At 36.7% G+C, this 20,436-nt stretch overlaps 1 protein-coding gene across 1 annotated transcript in view; it reads left to right on the top strand.

The window, feature by feature from the left end:
- Window positions 1–20,436, top strand: part of LOC145673247 (aminoacylase-1-like) — a 57,924-nt gene that overhangs the window by 30,935 nt on the left and 6,553 nt on the right. The window contains exons 5-6 of the mRNA XM_081742761.1: window positions 12,223–12,410; window positions 19,256–19,485. Coding sequence (XP_081598887.1) covers window positions 12,223–12,410; window positions 19,256–19,485 — 418 coding nt within the window. The remainder of the gene's footprint in view (window positions 1–12,222; window positions 12,411–19,255; window positions 19,486–20,436) is intronic.

The following is a 20,436-nucleotide window of genomic DNA, read 5'->3' as shown; positions in this document are numbered from 1 at the left end:
CAGGGATAATGCTCACGGTTCCGCGAGACGGTAAAAGATCTGTCTCTGAGCATAAGGATCTAGTTTCAACTTGAAAAAAAAAAAAAAAAAGAAATTATAGTAAATTTTAGGTTAGAAAAAGACCTAAACTTAATGCATATGAAATTCTAACGGGTAGACGCCCTGTCTCCCCTTAAGCCCGCCACTGATCATTTGTATAGAAGGAACTGTTAACTGTGTGTAGAATGAACTGGAAAATGGTGAGCAGTACCCTGGAAAAGACATGTAATTAATTGACTCTGACCAAATGAGTAGGAACCCTGACCTTATATATAGCTTAAGGTTGGTGTCCCGGTTTTTCGTTCACTAAATCTGGTAACCCAATGCATTTTATATTTTTCGTATGTATATTAGACATCTGCTAACTTGGATAGTTTGATTTTATATTTAGTATAAAAATGTAAGAGTTTATAGGCAATAAACAAATGTAAGATTTTTAAGTTGATAGTTCTTTTGGTTGGTAGCTGACAGTAGGATTTTAAAAACGGTAGCTCATAAGCTTCATAAGTTTGGCGACCACTGATCAAGAGGAACGAATCGTTCGAAGCTGCAACACCATTCACACAATGCCAGGTGTATTTGAATATGTGGGTGCGTTCATGATTATTCTTTTTTGTGCCTGTCTGTGCAGATTTAGTCATTTTGAACAGTTTCTGTAACAACTCGGTGCCCAGTGTGGGACCATGTCCCTGCCTCCTCCCGAGGGCTGTGTGTTCATTCTCAAGTCTGCATTAATTGAATGTTGCTTCTAGTACTCATTATAGCCATTCGACCCGTGCCCTTAACTATGCCTGTGGTGTGCTAGTGGCTGTTTCCAAAATGTATCTCACTTCCTTATGGTCTGTTCACATCTACTTCCATATCCTCCGGCGTGTGTCTTGTCAGGTCACTCTGTATATCTCCGAAACAGTACAGGGGCGCGTGTATAGTGTTTTTGTTCGTGTCCAAACTGATGAAGTTTGGATTTAACCTTGCGCACCACCCTGTATATATACGTATAAAGTGTACTTATCCAGCTTGTCGTGTTGTTGGCAGTACCTGTGTAAAATAAAAGAATGGAGAACGTAATGAAGAGAATTAATCTAGGTTTTTGTTAAGGTTTTCACTACACTTTCTTCTTTCTAGCTTTTTTTTTTTTAAATAACTGAATAAAAACAACAAACAATACGAAAATTTCTGGAAAGTAGATCATTCAACACTTTCAAAGTTTTATTAAATGAAATAATAGATGTTTTCAAAATATTTCATATACTGGAGAAATCTGAGTACCGTACCTAAGAACTATGACGTCATAAACTGCGTGCCTATTTTTCCGAAGAATAAGGGAAAAAAAAGACTGAAAATAGCTACAAGTTAATAGGATTTCATAAATACTATCTGGCACAGTTCTATTTTTTTTTAATTGTTTGCTGTTTTAAGTTATTCACTAAAATAAAAAGAGATTAGGAGTGCAATGAAATTTTTAATGCTTTTCATTGTTGACTGGCCAATGAAATATTTATAATAATAGAATCTAAGAGAACGGACGACAGGATAAAGTTCATGCTGACGTGGTATTGAGCTGAGAAAGTATATTTGATGAATAGTTTTGTAACATTTGACCCACCTCAATAGAATCATCAGAGGTATTTAGGACAAAACGGATTCAAATTAGGAATCATCAGAGGTATTTAGGACAAACCGGATTCAAATTAGGTTTCTGGAAATCCGTGAAGGTACTATTACAATTATTCGATGTGACATATGCAAAACATAGTAGTTCATTGATCAGTAGAAACACAAAAATTATATCAGAAAAAAAAAACATTGATATTAGCCTGAAATAAAAGACTAAATGAAAAATAAGCGAGATTACGTTTCGAAGTTACCTACGGTTTAGAGCATAAATAAATTATAAATAATGAACATATTAGTGGAGAGGCAGTATTTATTGTGCTTACATGTTAGATAAAAAGAACTAATAAGCCTTTTTTAATATTGTGGACAGCCAATACCGTCATCTTCTTGTGAATAAAAAAAAACTTGGCGTAACAGCCCTTTGTGGGCGTATGCCGTTCCAACGTCATTTGTTAGCGACCGGCTGAGTTTAGCCTAGCGATTAACACATGGTCTGCGCACTGCGTCATCCTATTTCTAACAGGCGTATAAGGAGCTTTCCAGACCTATCGTCTTCAGCATAGATTGAAAAAGAAACTTGGTATGTTGAATATTTACAAACTCGCTGTTTATTGATGAACCTGTCCTACAGAAACACTATCGTGAAATAGTGGGATTGTCATATCTTTAAATTTTTATTTGATTGTCATAGTTTTTCTTCTTATTTCATAACTTTAGTTGAGCTTTCGTATCTGTAGGTGCAGGCCTAGATCTGAGTCACTTATGTCACTAAGTAATGTTATTAGTGAATATTTTGCATCACTGTAAATTCAATAGAAAACTGATGAAAATGATCGGTGCAGTTGAAAGATAATGGATGAATCTCGGTCCTTCATATTTTTTCCTCTGCAATCGGAAAAAAAAGTAAACTAGTGTAGAAGTCTGTGATTTTACTGTACCTACTTGCTCCTTCTAATACTTATAAAAAGCATTTTTTATGTGACTTTCATAATCAGATGCAAATAAACAAACCACTTTGTATTTTATATAACAACTAGCTTTTGGCGGGTTGCGGGCTTTGTCCCCAGACCTCTGCTTTGCTCGGCCTCCAGCTTCACACATCTCATATCCTGAGCTTCCCTCTCATATTAAGAGATTTCGAGGTATGGCAATCTTACTATAAAAATTCCAACCCCCACTCTCTTTCTTCCCTTCTGAGGGAAACGTAAACAAGCAAACATCAAAACATGGTTTTAATTAATATGTCTTTACTCTTAAGGAATTTCGAGATATGGCCATGTTATTTTAACAATTACAGTGCCCAGCCTATTTTTCTTTTTTTTTTCTTTCCACCTCTATCTTCTTCCCGTCTAAGGTAAACATCAGGAAACACTGAAGCACGCATTTTTTTCCACCCATCTTTCTTTCCTAGGGAAAATATTAGAGAACACTGAAGCACGTCTTTAATTATTTTAAATGAAAAATCTAAAATGCCAAATTTCATACTTTCATGTCTCTAACCTTAGATTCCGAGATATGCATATCTCTATATACAAAAGAAGTTCTTATAGACTGATCAACGTCCAAGCCAAAACCACTTAAGCTAGAAACTTGAAATTGAACAGGGCATAGGATTTGTAATGTACACCCTCCATTCCAAAAGAAACCGAACGTTTTAAAAAAACAAAAAAGCAATGTACATTTTGGAACAAATCATTTTTATTAATCAATGTATTCCCCTTCTGCATCGATACACATATTTGCACGCTCCAACAAGTTGTCAAACGACTGCTCCATGTCCTTTATTGGAATGGTCTTTAGGACGGCGGTCGTCGCCTTCTCAATGGCATCAATCGATGCGTGCCACTTTCCTTTCATCGCCAAATGCAGTTTCGGGAACAGATGCAAATCGCACGGAGCGAGATCTGGTGAATAGGGCGGATGATGCAACCGAATAATGTGATTTTTGACCAAAAATTCAGTTACAAGTCGCGAACGATGTGATGATGCACTATCGTCCAAAAGAGTCCAACTGCCGATTTCGCGATATTCGGGCCGGATACGACGAATTCTTGCCAGCAAACGCTTCATGACGCCCAAGTAAAACTCTCCAGTGACTGTCTGGCCGGGCTGAACAAATTATTTGTGGATAATTCCTTTTGAATCGTAAAAACAAATCAGCATCACCTTAACTTTTGACTTCACCAAGCGACTTTTTTGGGTGTTCCTTCATCCGGCGCTCTCCATTCAGCACTTTGCCGCTTTGTTTCGGGCTCATATTCAAAACACCATGTCTCGTCACCAGTTACAATCGATTTCAAGAAGTTTCGATCCTGCCGAGCACTTTTAACGATGTCTTTGCAATGCACAATTCGATCAACTTTTTGGTCTTCGGTGAGTTTGTGTGGTACAAACCGTGAATTAACCTTCTTAAAGCCCAAAACTTCGGTCAAAATGCGGTATGCGGTTGTTTGAGGAATGCCTAATTCCATTTCAATAACTTTCACCGACGATTTTTTGTTATGTTTGATGAATTCACGCACTTTTTCGATGTTTTCTTCCGATAATCCGGTTCTGGGACGGCATAATCTTTCGTCATCATCCAGCGTCTCTCTACCCGATTTGAATCGCCTGAACCACTCGTAAACTTGCGTACGGGATAGACACTCATCACCATATGCATTTTGTAGCATTTGGTGCGTTTCACTAAAAGTTTTACCCAGTTTAACACAAAACTCAATTGCAGCTCGTTGTTTGAAACTCATTTTCCGACCGATGTACACAACACACTGACATTGAAACGCAATAACTTTGTTGCCGTGCATCCAAATGTCATGACATTTATACCAGTTGTCAATGAGGGACTACGCCATCTACCGGTAAAATATTACAACAGATGGCACTAGTGGTACTATTTGTTTTCAAAAGTTCGGTTTCTTTTGGAATGGAGGGTGTAAGATCCCACTAAGAATGGATGTTTGGAAATTCGATGAAGAATGGGAGGAGAGTATCTTAAAATAAATTTTCATATATCGGAATCTCAGAAACTTTGAGACATGAAATTTGATATATGGACTTTACATTTAAAATAATTAGACACGTCTTTCGTCTTTTTTTTATTATTATTATTATAAATATTTGACCTAGAAGGGAAGAAAAGAAGGTGAGAAGGAAAAAGGGGTGGTACTTACAATTATTTTAATAAACTGTCCATATCTGAGATCTCCTAAGCTTAAAGATATGAAATTCGGTATGTGATTTCTCATGTAAAGTGATTAGACAAGTTTTTTAATTTGGGCTAGAAAGGGAAAATAAGGGTGATGCTACATTTGTTATAATTGGATTCCATATTTCGAAATTTAACATTTTCTATCAGGCCTTGTTTCCATATTGCACTAAAACACAATAACACTGAGCAAGGCTATATGACAATATTTAAAAACACAATCACGTAACAGTTTCAACACAATAACTGTGTCTTCATCAGACTTCCACTCCTTCTGGTTGCTTGGGAGTTGGTCATCTCTTATATTCTCTCCAGAGATCAACTTTTAATTAGGCTCTGCCCCTTCGTTCTTCCGGAGAGTAAATAAGAGATAACCAACTCCCAAGCAACCAGGAGTGGAAGTCTGATGAAGATACAGTTATTGTGTTGAAACTGTTACGTGATTGTGTTTTTAATTATCACATAGCCTTGCTCAGTGTGTTATTGTGTTTTAGTACAATTAAGATTATATACCGTCAAATGGGGTGAATAGAAACACATTTTTGGCTATATGAGAATATAAGTCTGGTAATGTTAAAGATTTCGCGTATCAGATTATTCCAAAAGAAAGGTCTTAATATGCTAATGAATTTCAGTAAACGTCATATTAATTTATCAACTCCACTTTTCTTCACCTTGATTTTTCTTAATGTTTCTATTCACCCCTACCCATGGGGTGAATAGAAACAATTACTTTATTTTCATTGTTGTTTCTTTTATACTATTGGAAAGGTAAAAAAGAAACAGCGTATTTGTTGAAACGAACTATTTATTTGATACCTGCAAGATATTAGTTCAATAGGACCAGTATTACATAAGTTACAAACTTATAAAACAATACAATGCACAATATAGGTGTAAACGACCATATAGTTTGGATGATATTTAAATAAGATTTAAACCACTGAAATCATCAGGGAACTCTCAACTTATCATGAGTTGAGTTGATTTTGAGGTTTACGTCCCGTTCAGCAGCGAGGCTATATGAGACGTGGACCTACTGATTAACGTAGAATCAGAACTACATGAGCTCCAGCCGGGAATCGAACCCGGGTCTCCCACGCCAAAGGCGCGTACGCTTACCGCTTAGCCACGAAGGGGCCCGAAAGTTATCATATACTTAAAGCGTGCTGACGAACTCCTAATAAAACCCAACAGTTTCGTTCTGAAAATTTCATTGTTTATGTGCTCTCTTATAAAACACTCCTACATATGCATCATGTTCCCATTTTTGCACTTGGGTGCTGAATAGTCTCATCGAGTTTTAGCTTCTCATTTTACCACAGCAAAATCACCAGCTTTAGAAAACCATCATCTAGTTCGTGATCGTCTGGAATGTTGTCTTCTGGAGTGTTGTCTTTCTCCTCTTCCGACAATACAAATGTAGGTTGAGTTTCGTTGTGATTTGATGAAAATATATCATTTTCAGAAAACAAACCAAAACTCTTACCAGAAGCATCTATTCCTACTCTCTTCTTCCCTTATTTAATTTTTTCATCTTCTCTCATGCTCCTGAGAAGATCCATAAGGGAACGGTTTACAGTCTGAGATGACTTTTGCTGTTCTGTTTCTTCTCGTTCATTGTCTTTTTTTTGGCAACATCCTCAGTATTTGGTCTCGACAAAGGGGAAAAATTCCACACTTTTCAAATAAAGCCCTGATATTTTCCTCCTTCAGTTTCACACTTTTTTTTTTCAGAAGACTTGGAAATTTGTTCTTAGAGATGGTTGATACATTCTTATCAGGTCCTTTTTTCTGCTCCTCAAGAATTTTCCACTCCTTGAGGAATTTCAAGAATTTCCCAAGAAGTGTTTCTATTCACCCCACTAATTAAAAATCATAACAATAACCCAGTAAAGTTAAATTTTGATTAAAAATAATTTACAAAAGGAAAACTTTTACTATGAACGTCAGTAAATGAAACAACAAACTACAAAATAGGCATATGTTCAAATGCAACAAATATGAAAATGTCATACTTACCAAGAAAGTTTAAGGAGCGCTAAAATACCGTGTAAGATTTCAGTAACACATTAATGCTACTGCCGTCTACCTCAGTGTTCCCAACTCAGTAAAACATTTTGTCTCTGCCCTGGACACTTTAGCCTTATAAGACTATGTTAAGAAATTTCAGTTTTCTTGATTAATTTATCGTCCAGATAAATCCAAAACTAATCTGGGAGTTTTGTTTCTATTCACCCCCATGTTTCTATTCACCCCATTTGACGGTATGAAATTTGGTGTTTAGACTTTTCATTTAAAATAATTAAAGACGTGTTTCAGCGTTTTATACAGGATAGCCCAAAAGTAGGTATACACTCCTTCATTGATCAAATATAACATTCTAGCTTATGGGTTTATTTGCCACGGCTGTTCTGAGCTTAAGATATAAGTATTTGGTCTAGGAATTAATTCGTGCGGGTGGACAAGAGATGGCGCAACGAACGAAGCGTCCCACAGTTCCGTGTATCTACACATGTGTTGCAAACCCCTGTCATCGCGTATCGTTCGTAGTATAGGGCAGTGGATTAAAGCGTCAACAACACCAGTTTGTAGTTAAGTGAACATGGCGCAATTTGTGCCTGATAAAGTGTTTTTGCGGGGTGTCCTGCTGCATTACTTTAACATGCAGAAAAGTGCGACTGAAAGTCATCGTATTTTGGTGGAAGTGTATGGTGACCATGCTCTAGCTGAGCGAACGTGTCAGAAGTGGTGATTTCGGCTTGGCAGACCAAGAGCGAGCTGGACAGCCAAAAAAATTTCAAGACGAAGAATTGACAGTATTGCTCGAGCAGGATTCGTGTCAAACGCAGGAACAACTTGCAGCAGCATTAGGCGTTGATCAAACAACAGTCTCCAAACGCTTGAAAGCCATGGGAATGATTCAAAAGATGTCACATTGGGTTCCACATGAATTGAAAGACAGAGACGTTGAAAGACGAAAAACCATTTGCGAATTGCTGCTTCAACGACAGAGCAGAAAGGGGTTTCTGCATCGAATTATTACGGGTGATGAGAAGTGGATCCATTACGAGAACCCTAAACGAAAAAAGGCCTGGGTGAAACCAGGTGAACCAGGTCCATCACAACCAAAACGAGATATTCACTGTGCAAAGGTTATGCTGTGCATATGGTGGGATATGAAAGGTGTGGTGTACTATGAGCTGCTGCAACCGGGTGAAACTATGAATGGAGAACGTTATCGACGACAATTAATGCGTTTGAAGCAAGCTCTGGCCAGAACACGACCAGAATGGGAGAACAGATATGATAAACTTATTGTTCAACATGATAACGCTCGCCCACATGTCGCAAAACTGGTCAAAACCTATTTAGAAAATGTCGGATGGGAAGTTTTACCCCACCAGCCGTATTCACCAGACGTTGCTCCTTCGGACTACTACTTGTTCGATTGCATGAACAACGATTTGATTGGACAGCGGTTTACTTCTTCAGAAGATATCGAAACATGGGTCTCTGACTGGATCGCTTCCAAGGATGAGGACTTCTTTCGCCACGGAATCCGTACATTGCCTGACAGATGGGCGAAAGTGGTGGCTAGCGATGGACAATATTTTTCTTAAGGTATTTATGTATTTTGTGTTTGTACTACAGCTTCAATGTGTGCGTACCAACCGCACGAATTAATTCCTAGACCAAATAAAAAAAGGCTTTAAAACCAAATAATAAAGGAACTAAGTCTATCTGATGGATAACAATAAGAAATTATGTAAAAAGCAATGAGTTGATCAGTACCGGGCTGTATACCTACTTTTGGGCCACTATATATATATATATATATATATATATATATATATATTCGCTAGAAGAGAAGAAAAAATCAGGTAAAAAAAAGTGGGAGTTGTTGCAATTGTTAAAATAAAATGACCATATCTCGAAATCTCTTTAAGTTACAGACAAAAATTGGTATTTACGCTTTTAATCTCTACATATAAAAGTCCAAACCGTTTGTTAGAAACTTGAAATCTAGGCAGGGCATTGATTTGTGATGTCCCGCAAAGGAAGGATTAACATCTTATTTTAATAATTGCAACCCTCCACTCTTTTTTTTCCTTTCTTTCCTTCTAGGGTAAGTATCAAAACACTGAAGCATATCTTTAATTATTTTAAATGCAAAATCCAATTATACCAAATTTAATGTCTCTAACCCTAACAAATTTTCAGATATGGCCGACAATTGTTACCCACCCTTTCTTCTTCCCTTCTAGGACAATTTATATTATCTACAACAACCGCCGCGGTGCCGTAATTATTATAATAAGATGTTCATGTCTTGAAATATCTTAAGGTTAGAGACATGAAATGTGGTATTTTGACTTCTCATTTAAAATAGACACGTGTTTCACAGTTTATATACATGCTTCGCTATAACTGCTTGCTGCACTTCTTCCGACCAAATTCAAAGAATAAGCTGCACAGAGCACATAATACGCTTTAGAATTTATTCCTTTAATTCGAGTCTGTAAACCTATATATGCCTCCGATATATTGCTGGCATTTACGTACGACTGACCTCTGCAATTAGTAAGGTCAATAGAATGTCTGGTCAAAATAGGTTTCTATTACAGCTTCGGCTAGATTTTCAGACTTGTGACCTGGATTTGACAGAAACGAAAGAAATCTTTCAACGGGTTTACCCTCTTCATTCACGTACTTTAACGCAAAAGCTAACTGATCAGTATGTGAAATATCAATTAACTATTATGGAAAAATATTTGCTTTGTTTTATGTCATTAATAATTTATTTTCTCTCTATCAGCAAGCAGTTCAATAACTTCATCACAAATTGTAGAAGACAAGTAGCTTGTATGACCTTTCCCCGGATTTCCATACCGTTCAGTGTGTTCCGCAAGAACTGGATCAAACCCGGCAATAAGCTCTAAAGACATCATGTATTGCCGGTTGTGTCGAGAATTGAATTTTTCTTCGCGAACCACGTAAGGGAAGCTCGCGACCTGTCAACTTCTTTACAAAAAAAAAAAAAAAAAAAAAACTCTTCTTAAGACACTGACCCAGTACGTATGTTCTGTCTGAATATGTGATTGAAAATGGTTCTTCAAGGTCCCAATAGATTTCTGCCTTGTTAAGAATGCCAATTCGCAGTTTTTGTTTTCTTCAGAATTTTCGTGTGATGCTACAATATTTGAAATGTTTTCCAGTCTGAAATACCGTGAGTTGCGATCTTTGTCTTGCCTTTGAACAACCTACATGATGCACAATAAACGGCGCCAGTGCTTCACAAATATACCAAATAATTCTGCAAAATCAATTCGCTATTTACAAGTTTACGAGAAAAAGCACTTTTATTTTAAAATCTTGTCTTACCTGCTATGAATCTTTGCGATTTAGAAAAATCCTTTTCAGTATTCTGATTAATTCCACGTCTTAGAAGAATGTCAATTGTAGACTCATTCAGACACCACTCGGCAGGATCGTCACTAACGAAATTTGCAGTCTCATTGTCACAATCACTAACTTCTACGAACTGAGGAGACACTACTTTAAGTGCACTTTCTTCCCCCAGTAAACCCACAATATTGTCAACATTTTTCGTTTCACAGAGTTCACCCGATGTAACTGCTTCCACTTCAGTTACTGAATTGCTTTCGGAAATCACTTGTTCTTTTCGCCTAAAACAAATGATCCACTGTACAGCTTTCGCAATATCATGACGGCCTTAGGGTAGGGTCCAGAAAATTGACCTATTACCCTTCTCCGCCCATTACATGATAGTGAAACAGATATTTTTTTTCCGAAATCCGATGTTGCCAACATATTCGAACTCCATAACAGCTCTCAGCTAAAATAGGAGGGGGTGAGTAAAAGCTGATCTCCGTTACTTGAGTAAGGAATGGAATGTCTTGGCGAAGAAAAATGTAGCCTGGAAGCTGCGAGTGCTTCCCCACATGTGTAAGTTATAAATCAGAGTATAACAGAGACCAAAACTATGGCAACATTGGTGGATACACATTTACTTACAATGTCACTAGTAAGAGGATACGAGTGTTCGGACATTGCCGAAACCACCCACGAAGAGCTTTCTTGTTCTTGCCACGACTCTACCAAGCTTTTTCTGTAAGATTGTTTCTCTTTCACACTTTTCGTTTGCAAGTTTACAATAAGCCGCCCCACTTAATTTTGTTCGCTTCATGCTGCTGGATTAAAAAAAAAAAAAAAAAAAAAAATTGCAAACGCACTAGCAACCAACTAAATGCACCAGAAAATACAGCAAGACAAAAACTAGTTGCATCGAATTAGATATCTGCGTAATTATTTATTGCAAAACACAAATACTCGTCTGCGTATAACAAAAGCAGCTCCGAGTAGATTAAGAACACGGTTCAAAAACAACCACTTTTGCGGCCCATGCGAAAGATGCACTGACTCACTTAACAGCAGTCTCAAAAATGACCAACTGTATTTTCTTTCGCTCTATCTTTTTTTTTAATTTTTTTTTATTTTTTATAAAAAAAGAAAAGACTGACATTGTACAGGCAATGCGACTTTCAAACAATCAGTCTTCTTTGTCGCGTGCAATTAGTTTCGCAAGGGTGGTAAGAGATCGACGGTTTATTTACAAAAACAAACCAGCAAGGTTGGATGGGCAGCTTGCATTGTTGTCATTGTAAGCGATAAAAGTCATAGCGTGGGTTACAAAACAAAGTGATTGACGCCTCAATCCGAATCTGGAGGAGGCAGAGCAGACGAAATATTTCTCGATAACACATAAATACGATACACCAAGGTTTCTCTCGTATGAAGCGAAAGTGTTGCAAACCATTGATTTGAAACATTGGATCGTTTTTATGTGTTTGATTTGAAACATTGGATCGTATTTAACAAAGGTCTAAATTGTTACTGTGTACGTAAGACATTTTTTTATGTTCTGGAGAAAATAGTTGCCGCCCCTAGGCACGTGCCTAATGGGCCTATTTGGTAATCCACCAGTGGACAAACACCGTGTGTGTATGGTTTTCTCAGGATTCTCTCTCCCCCCACTTTTCCATTCCAACATTATATTCATTTCTCATCATCACGGTCTCCTTTAGCGTACACGGCATAATCGTGGGACATGAAACTGAAAAATTTCATTTTCATTTTTATTGTAATGATGGAAAAAATCCATTTTGTTTGCGATTTGGCCGACTGTTGCAGACTACTCTTTGTGCTACAACATTGAAGATTCTTGATTAAGTTTTATGAGAACATACGAGTAGGTTTTATTATTATTATTAAGTTTCTAGGTATAATGGACATAAAATGTTTAATTGTGACTGTATAAGTAATACTTTTTGTTTCAGATATCCATATACATTGTCCAGGTCATCCAGGCCATGGATCTTTACTTCTTCCGGACACAGCAGGAGAGAAGCTGCAAGTGGTAATTGATAGATTCATGGAATTCCGTAAGAAGGAGAAACAGAAACTTGAGAGCAACCCTAATCTGACTATAGGTGATGTAACAACTGTGAACTTGACACAATTAAAGGTAACTTTAAATCAAATGATAGGTAACATATATAATATAATTTTGCGTGTATTATCAGCTTCATACGACTAGAAGCCTTCGAAATGTGGGTGTGGAGAAGAATGGAAAGAATTAGTTGGGTCGAGCGGAAAACGAATGAGTGTGTGTTAGAAATGGTGGGTGTGAAAAGAATACTTTTAGATATTATTAGGAAGAGGAAGAGAAACTGGTTGGGACATTGCCTAAGAAGAGATTGTATCATGAGAGACGTCCTAGAGGGTATGGTGGCGGAAAAGAGAGGGAGGGGGCGAAGGAGACTACAATTAATGGATGATATTAAAACAGAAAGATCATACGCGAAGACGAAAAGGTTAGCGGAGGACCGTGGAGCATGGAAACTTCTCAGCTGCGGCAAGTGACCTGCCAATAAAGGCAGAATACCTATGATGATGATGATCAGCTTCAGGCATTTTGGTACATTAGAGGTATACCCAAAACTAGTTTCTTCAGATCCAGATATCGAGTATGCATTGTGCATAGTATATTAAAAAGCTTTTGAATACATATACTTGTATATTTGGTTCCAGTGTTGACCTCAACTTTTGTGCGCATATTACCATGGAATACATGGTATTTATTTAATGAGATATATTTCTAGAGGTACGATAGTGGTTCAATTACCGTCCATAGAATACATGGTATTTATTTGTTGAGACATATTTCTAGAGGTACGATAGTGGTCCACTTACCGTACTTTTGTCAAATTATTACGTAATACAGTGTTTCTAAAAGGTCTGTTTGCTTGTTCTTGGTCAGTTTATAAACCACGTCGAAAGGACGTGGACCAAGTTGAAAGCATGCTTGTTTCTAGCTTGATCAACTATAGAGCATAGTACTGCAGTATCCTACCCCCTTCAGCCCTGAAATTTATGCTATCTGACACCAAACGGTATTTACTTGATAATATACCTGTGCAGCTGCGTACTTGTACCTACAAAAGCTCAAATCATAGGTAGGTAAGGGAGGAAGTAAAGTTCAATATACCAAATCTTGGTATATTTAGGAGCCAATTTTACATATTTTGTGCAATATGTGTTAGGTAAATTAAAATAAAATCTTACCCTCTACTTTTTTTAAATTTAATAGTATTAGCTGCATCATCATTTGTTAGTTTTTTCTGTATCACTCACTCTATTAGAGCAATAGATTGCTCAATCACAGTGTGAGGCTGAATCTGAGGGAGTTGCAATATTTAATTTCATAACACTATTTTTAAACTTGCTGCAACAATAAATACCCTTCACTATATTGCGCTTTCATTCTCCAGTTGATATATGCTCGTTTTACACCTTTATTAGCCGAAGTCAGGAACCAAATAACTGCACTTCTTTTTCACGGACGTTCTGTTTGTCATCAGGCCAGAGCTACTTGTATTTGATGCAATAATGGAACTTACATTAGGGAAAATGTCTACTACAGAAATTGGGTTTTTATTGACAGGAAATTATTTTTTGACTCTTATTCATTGTTCTAAAAGTACAGAAACTGAAGCAATTTTAGGTAGTCTTATTAAATAAAACAACATTCAGCATACTTCCGAAAATGTAGCACAGTCGGTGTGAGACTGTATGGAACATTTGTGAGTTTCGTATCTTTAAATTCATTAATCCAGCATTCAATTTTCTATTTCTTTTCCAGAATGTTGCGAAAATAAAAGAATAATCTTAAGATTTCTCTACGCAGCTAGTAATTACAAAATGTTATTCAGTAGAACAGTCAACATCGTGAAATGTGATTTATTGTTGAGCAGTCCGTTGCCAAAGTGTGTAACGACGACAAAATTGAATTGAAAGCATTGCTTGTGCTTTCCATTAGTAATGAGAATAATTTCCCCCGGGTTCTGTTCTTCGCTTAGTAATGCGAGAAGCGGCCAAATACAGGGTGTGTCAAAACACCACCACCAAACGTTGTCGGTGTTGTTTTGAAACACCCTGTATTTTTTTTGGGGGGGGGGAGAATCATACTAGCACTTGCTTAAAGCTGAGAGTGAAATTAGTTCCTTTGATTTTTCCACAAGCAGTAGCTCCTATTGCTGAAAGACAGCACGGTATGTTTGAAGAAATAGGAAAATTTATCGTGAGCATATGTTTCAAGATGGGAGGTAAATTTACTAATTTGAACTTCAAAGCAATGGAATCATTGGAAGCTGTCACAGCTATATACTGACTTCACTTAAAATCTGTTAAATTTTATGAAGATTATTGTGGAAAAGACAGAAGCCCATATCACCATTTCATCTCAATAATTTGAACGTTTATACCTTCTCCATAAGCGTATTTCGGGCAAATCTTTACTTCGATGAGAAAACTCTGGTTTCTGAGTAAGTTCTAAGAAGAATATACTGTAAATATATGGAATGAAATACTTTATGAGACGGGGCATCACTTCTGCGGCACCTATCTTTAAATTTTCCAACAGTAACAAGATGAAGTAAAAATAGAATTCTACTTCATGTATGATACAAAGCATATCTTTGTAGCTAGTCAGATGTCCAAGTGATGAACATTTCTATATCATGTGTAGCTTCGATACTGGAAAAAGGCGCCAATGTGTTTAAAGCGTAAAAATGATCAATACGTATATAGGTTGTCGATTAATTAGTATTTGAAGAACGTATGAGGTTATATTAGAATTTAGTACTTTTGATAGTAGGGATCATCTCGGTAACACCGTTGCATTACTATTTATTGAATCGTATTTCATATTGTAATAGAGTAATACGCAGAGAGATTGTAAAGATTATTCTTAATTATGAAGTATTTTCAAAAGTTGCTTGGGAGAGGGATTGATGAATAATTTTATAATAATAATAATAATAATAATAATAATAATAATAATAATAATAATAATAATAATAATAATAATAATATACGTACATAAAGTATGTGGACATGGGTTAAGTACTGACATGACTGTAATTTCTATTTCTTGGCGTATATCTGAGACTACAATATTTGAAAATAAAAATATATTTCTTTTCTTTTCATTAATAATGCCCATACCACTTTATTGCTTATACAAATTTTGGAACAATAGCTAATAGTACTAGTGTACTGGTACCAGCAAGATTACAGAGATTAAGTGCTGGATCTGGACGTGGGAAAAATCAGAATGTGTTGACATTGCGGCGTTTATTTAGCGTTGTGAGGACGATTAAAGAGCTATGCGAAAGAAAGAGGCCAGCAATAATGGAGATGAGATTCCTGATGATGTGCTGACGACACGTCTTTCAATGTCAAATCGCCGGCTAGTCGGCTTAAGTTCTTAGAGGCCTTAGAGTATACAGACACTTTGGTTACATTTAAGATAGTTTTAAGTCAAGGTAATTCTCAAATTTCTTAATAATTTGATAAAGTTGTGCACATGAATAGATGAGATATCTCGATTTCTATGTTAATTTGTGAATACCATTTCATTATTTGCTTAAAAACTTGAACCAATCCTTCCAGTGCATTATAGTCAACTTATGAATGGAATACATGTTTTAAAACGTGTTTTGTACGTACATATATATATATATATATTTCTTCTTTCACGCTATTCAAAAACACTGGATTGTATTAGCGGTAAGTATTATTATTAGAGAATAGATTTTATAAAGAAATTTCACATACGAGATATGATATAAAATCATAGACATGAACATAAATAAATTTATTACATGTATACACTGTAAGATTAAACTCAGATTTTCTATAGGGATTACAAGGTGTTATATTTTTTCGGTAATAGTAGAAATCAGAGTTGTTAATTGTGGTAAAGTACTCTCTACATCAGTTAAAGTGGCAAGAACACACCTTACTTAGAAATAGAATAATTCTTACCCTAGTATTCGTGAAGTGAAAATCTGACTAATATTTCAACAACTTTTATCGTGTTGTCTTCAGTGCTTACTTGAGGTAGGATAGTAATTAAGTTATTTTTATGGTCATTTAATGTGCAAGATGCTCTGCTTTGCGTGTTACAGGAGAACGTTTTTGAAATATTTTTGAAAAGTATATTTGTTTAGAACCGTTACTACTAATTTATCCCATAAATTATTAGTTTGATTGATCAGTTATTAGCTAACAAAGAAAGTTTATGCACATTTCGAAGGTACAAATAAAATATGCTTAATGACAGCAGTGGGTTTATTCATCGGAAATAATTGCCTGCATAGTCTACAATCGTCTATCAATCATACAAGCGCATTTCAGTGCCCTGTCATTAGGGTGAAGAGTCTGGAGGAGACAAGACACTATTCTCCATCGTTCATGCCGACCATATCAGTTTGATCAGCCCGTAAGGAAGTACTTCCAAAAGAAATACAGTCAGATACTAGTGACAGAGCCGGAGCATCTCGGCATTTATGCCTTTACGAACTACGGCGCCTTCTGTAGCGAGTAGGAGAGGGACACGGTGACTCAGTGGTAGAGCGCTTACTTCCGGTGCATGTGATCCCTGGCCAATTAAGTTTGTGGTATATAACATCGTGTCCGTGGGTTTTCTCTGGTTCTTCCATTTCCTCTCACATTATCATTCCACCAGTTCTTCCACCACTCACTTGCCTTAATCATCCATTTTCTTAGCCTAAAGGGCATAATCGTAGGACGTTAAACTGAAAGATTTTATTTTATTTTCCAGCGAGTAGGAAAGCAGTGACGGCACCCGAGTGTTATAAGGCAAGCTCATCTCCCTGTTTGGAGAATAGCCCCAAGTTACCGAATCCCACAGTATGACCACAGCCCCGGTAGAGTCCAACCAAAACCAGGAACCCCGCGATGACCCGGATCCTGGCCCTGCCTACGCACTTCTCGTTCAAAAGCGCTAAGAGATACCGCGCAAAACCCGACCTCCACCTCCCGGATCCAAGGGCACGTCTTACTCGCCCATTTGGTAGGTATCCTAAGCGGCCCAAAGGTTCATGTCATTGATCCGTGTAGGAGGCTGGCAGCCTCCTCTCACTCCGTACCACTTCCGATAGAGGATCCCATCACAACCTCCACCTATATCCATTGCCCTGTCTACTCGTGCTCTATGATGAATCCTATATGAATACAAGAGATCATATTCTAACTCTCTTAAGCCACACAGTGCTAATTTTGTGCATGGTAATCTGCGCCGTGTGAGAGGGAGCATTGTCTGAAAATACCTCACCAGTGATTCTTATGTTGACCAGTGCAGGCTACCTTTGCCGAATATATGTGCAGCTCGCTATTAAAATCCATTTATGTTCTTTACCGTGCTTCTAAGGTCTTAAATCTGTGATTTATCGTAATTCATTTTACATTTCTTTCTTCAGTGCTGTTTTTTAGTTTGCAGTGCATTTCTAGCAGCATGTAACGTGGCTTTCGATATTTTAAATTTTGACAGATTATAGGTTTGTTGAATTGCCTCCATACATAGCTCTTTAAGCAATTACAGAGTCCACGTTTTTCAACCAAAAGTTGAAAATCGTCATTCGAGAGCTGCATTTAATTGTCTGTTTGGTGCACAGGAGATGATAGTAAGTGGTAGTTGATCTCAACACAGCGCAGCACACAATGGGACATCAGGACATTCCTACCATGTTACAAGGGGTGTTCAAAAACATAGTACTTACCTTAATAGCATGTACGAGGTGTAACATATATATATATGTGTGTGTGTACTGAATTTATATTTGGTCCCTGGTTCGATTGCAGCTCGCACCAAGTGGGCTTTGTGGTGAACAAATACCATGTGTGTAGGTTTTCTCACGGTTCTCCCTTTCTTTCCACTTACTTCATTCCTCAACTTCTTCATTATCATCATCATCATTATTTCCCTTGCCTAGATGCATAATTGTAGGACATTAAACTAGAAATTGCATTGAATTTATATTTCATAAACGATAGCATTTCCACTAAAAGCATCATCCGTTCCTCCGTCTGCATAAAATTTGGACTCGCCCGACCTTGGCTGTTCCGAGTGATGCGTCATTCTGTGAACACGTGTAAACGTACTGTATCAGAAAGTGGAACAAAAGATTAACATAAAGTTTCTTTTGAAACTTAAAAAGTCGCCAACTGAAACATTTCGAATGCCGACTGACGTATACGGCGATAGTTATGTGCAGAGCATAAGTCGTTGAATGTCAGAAATATAATTTGTACCTACGATCTGGAGACTTAAGTGACAGTCTATGCGGTAGATGTCTCCTGGTTCCCCCGACCGAAAAAAATTAACGTCCATGTTAGAAAAACTTGAAAACCAAATGAAATGGTGTTGAGAGAAGCACGCAGATGCATGTAGCGATTGCCTTGCTTTCCTGATATTTTAGTGTTATTTTCAGGTGAGAAGTTGTTTACTGTTAGCACAAAATAAATAATAAGTGTCTTTATGTGACAAATGATGCTACAGTAATAAATTATTATTTTTTGTGCCTCTGGATGCCATTATGGCATTGCTTTATGCTCTTCTCAGTTATTAACATTTTTCTACTCTTTCTTCTCCTTGTCTGATGAAGCGTTTCATGAAGATTTACTATTTATTTTATGTTTTTTGTTTATGTGATGGAATTGTATCTTATTTCTGGTAAGCAACTTTTTACTTGCTAGTTCGAGAATTTCTGTTCCAATCAGGTACTCACCTATATGTTTGAGAAAATTTAATATCATATATGATAAGTGGAGGAAATAACTGGTTTTATGTATGACTGTTCAGAAAGCGGACTGAGTAATGTAAGTTGGAGATCCAGATTCGAGTTTCAGTTTAGTTGTGCATTATTCTGCTCTTTGTATATCGTAGAGTTTAATATTGCTATGTAGGAACGTGAATTTTAATTTAATGTTAATTCGTCAATATAGGGTGGCGTCCAGTCAAATGTAGTACCTCCAGAATTAGTGGTTGTTTTCGACATCAGATTGGCTCCTGATGTAAACCACGATGAATTTGAAGCAATGGTAAATCGCTGGTGTCAAGAAGCTGGACCAGGCATTTACCTAGAGTATGAACAAAAGAATCCAAGCATAGAGGTGACCAAATTAGATGGGAGCAACCCATGGTGGACAGCATTCAAAACTGAGTGTGATAAGATGTAAGTATCAAAAGAAGCTTTATCTCTGCTGTTACTTATTAATTGCTGGAATTTGTAATGGGATCTTCCATTTTCCTCAGCGGTGTTTGCTTAAAGATTCTACGGCAAACTCACCACATCACAGGGCATCCATCTTTATGGTGTAGAAGTGTCAAAACAGAAATGCTTCTTCTAATAATAAAAATACATATACAGATACTTCGATATTGTCAGCAAAAAGAATTACACTCTTGAAAATTGTTTACACTTCCAAAGAATCACTCTGAAACTCTTGTTGGGCTTTCCCTGAATGATAGATATACTACACGGTTGTCCCCTTGAGATTATAAACAGTACCAGTACCAATTTTCTACTTTTACAATTTGTTAATACGCTTCCAGTAATTATTTTACAGAAAACACTAATTCAGATTTATATAAAATTTATCCGTACTGTACATAAACTATCTGTAAAAGAAATTTTAAATACATAAACTATTTGTACCTCTTTAACCTGTTAGTTACATGTTAAGTAAGTTGTTGCACCGAAATGCAAATGTGTCTTGAAATAAAATTGTGGTAAAATAAATTTGTTCAACTTAATAAAATTTAACCTACAGGTTAAGCAGATATAAATAACTAAAGTGTGTAAATTTTATTTTACACAATCGTAGGGAGCAGTACGGCAAAATTATTGTATAGGCATTCGAATTAGTGCTTTCTGCAAAGTAACTAGTGAACGTATGCCAACAAATTGTACAAGTAGAAGATTAACACTGTTTATAGTCTCAAAGAACAACCGTATAGCACATCTACAGGTACTTCATTCAAGAAAGTTGAATAATATCAAGAAGACTTTTCAGAGTGGTTCTATGAAAGTTCAAACTATTTTATTTTTGTTCCTAAAGTATTTACATACATTTTTATTACCAGAAGAAACTCTTTTTGTTTTGATACTTCTATACTACAGCGA

The sequence above is a fragment of the Thermobia domestica genome, chromosome 16, assembly GCF_964235325.1.
Source record: "Thermobia domestica chromosome 16, izTheDome1.hap1.1, whole genome shotgun sequence".
NCBI lineage: Eukaryota > Metazoa > Arthropoda > Insecta > Zygentoma > Lepismatidae > Thermobia > Thermobia domestica.
This window is presented reverse-complemented; position numbering and strand designations above follow the sequence as displayed.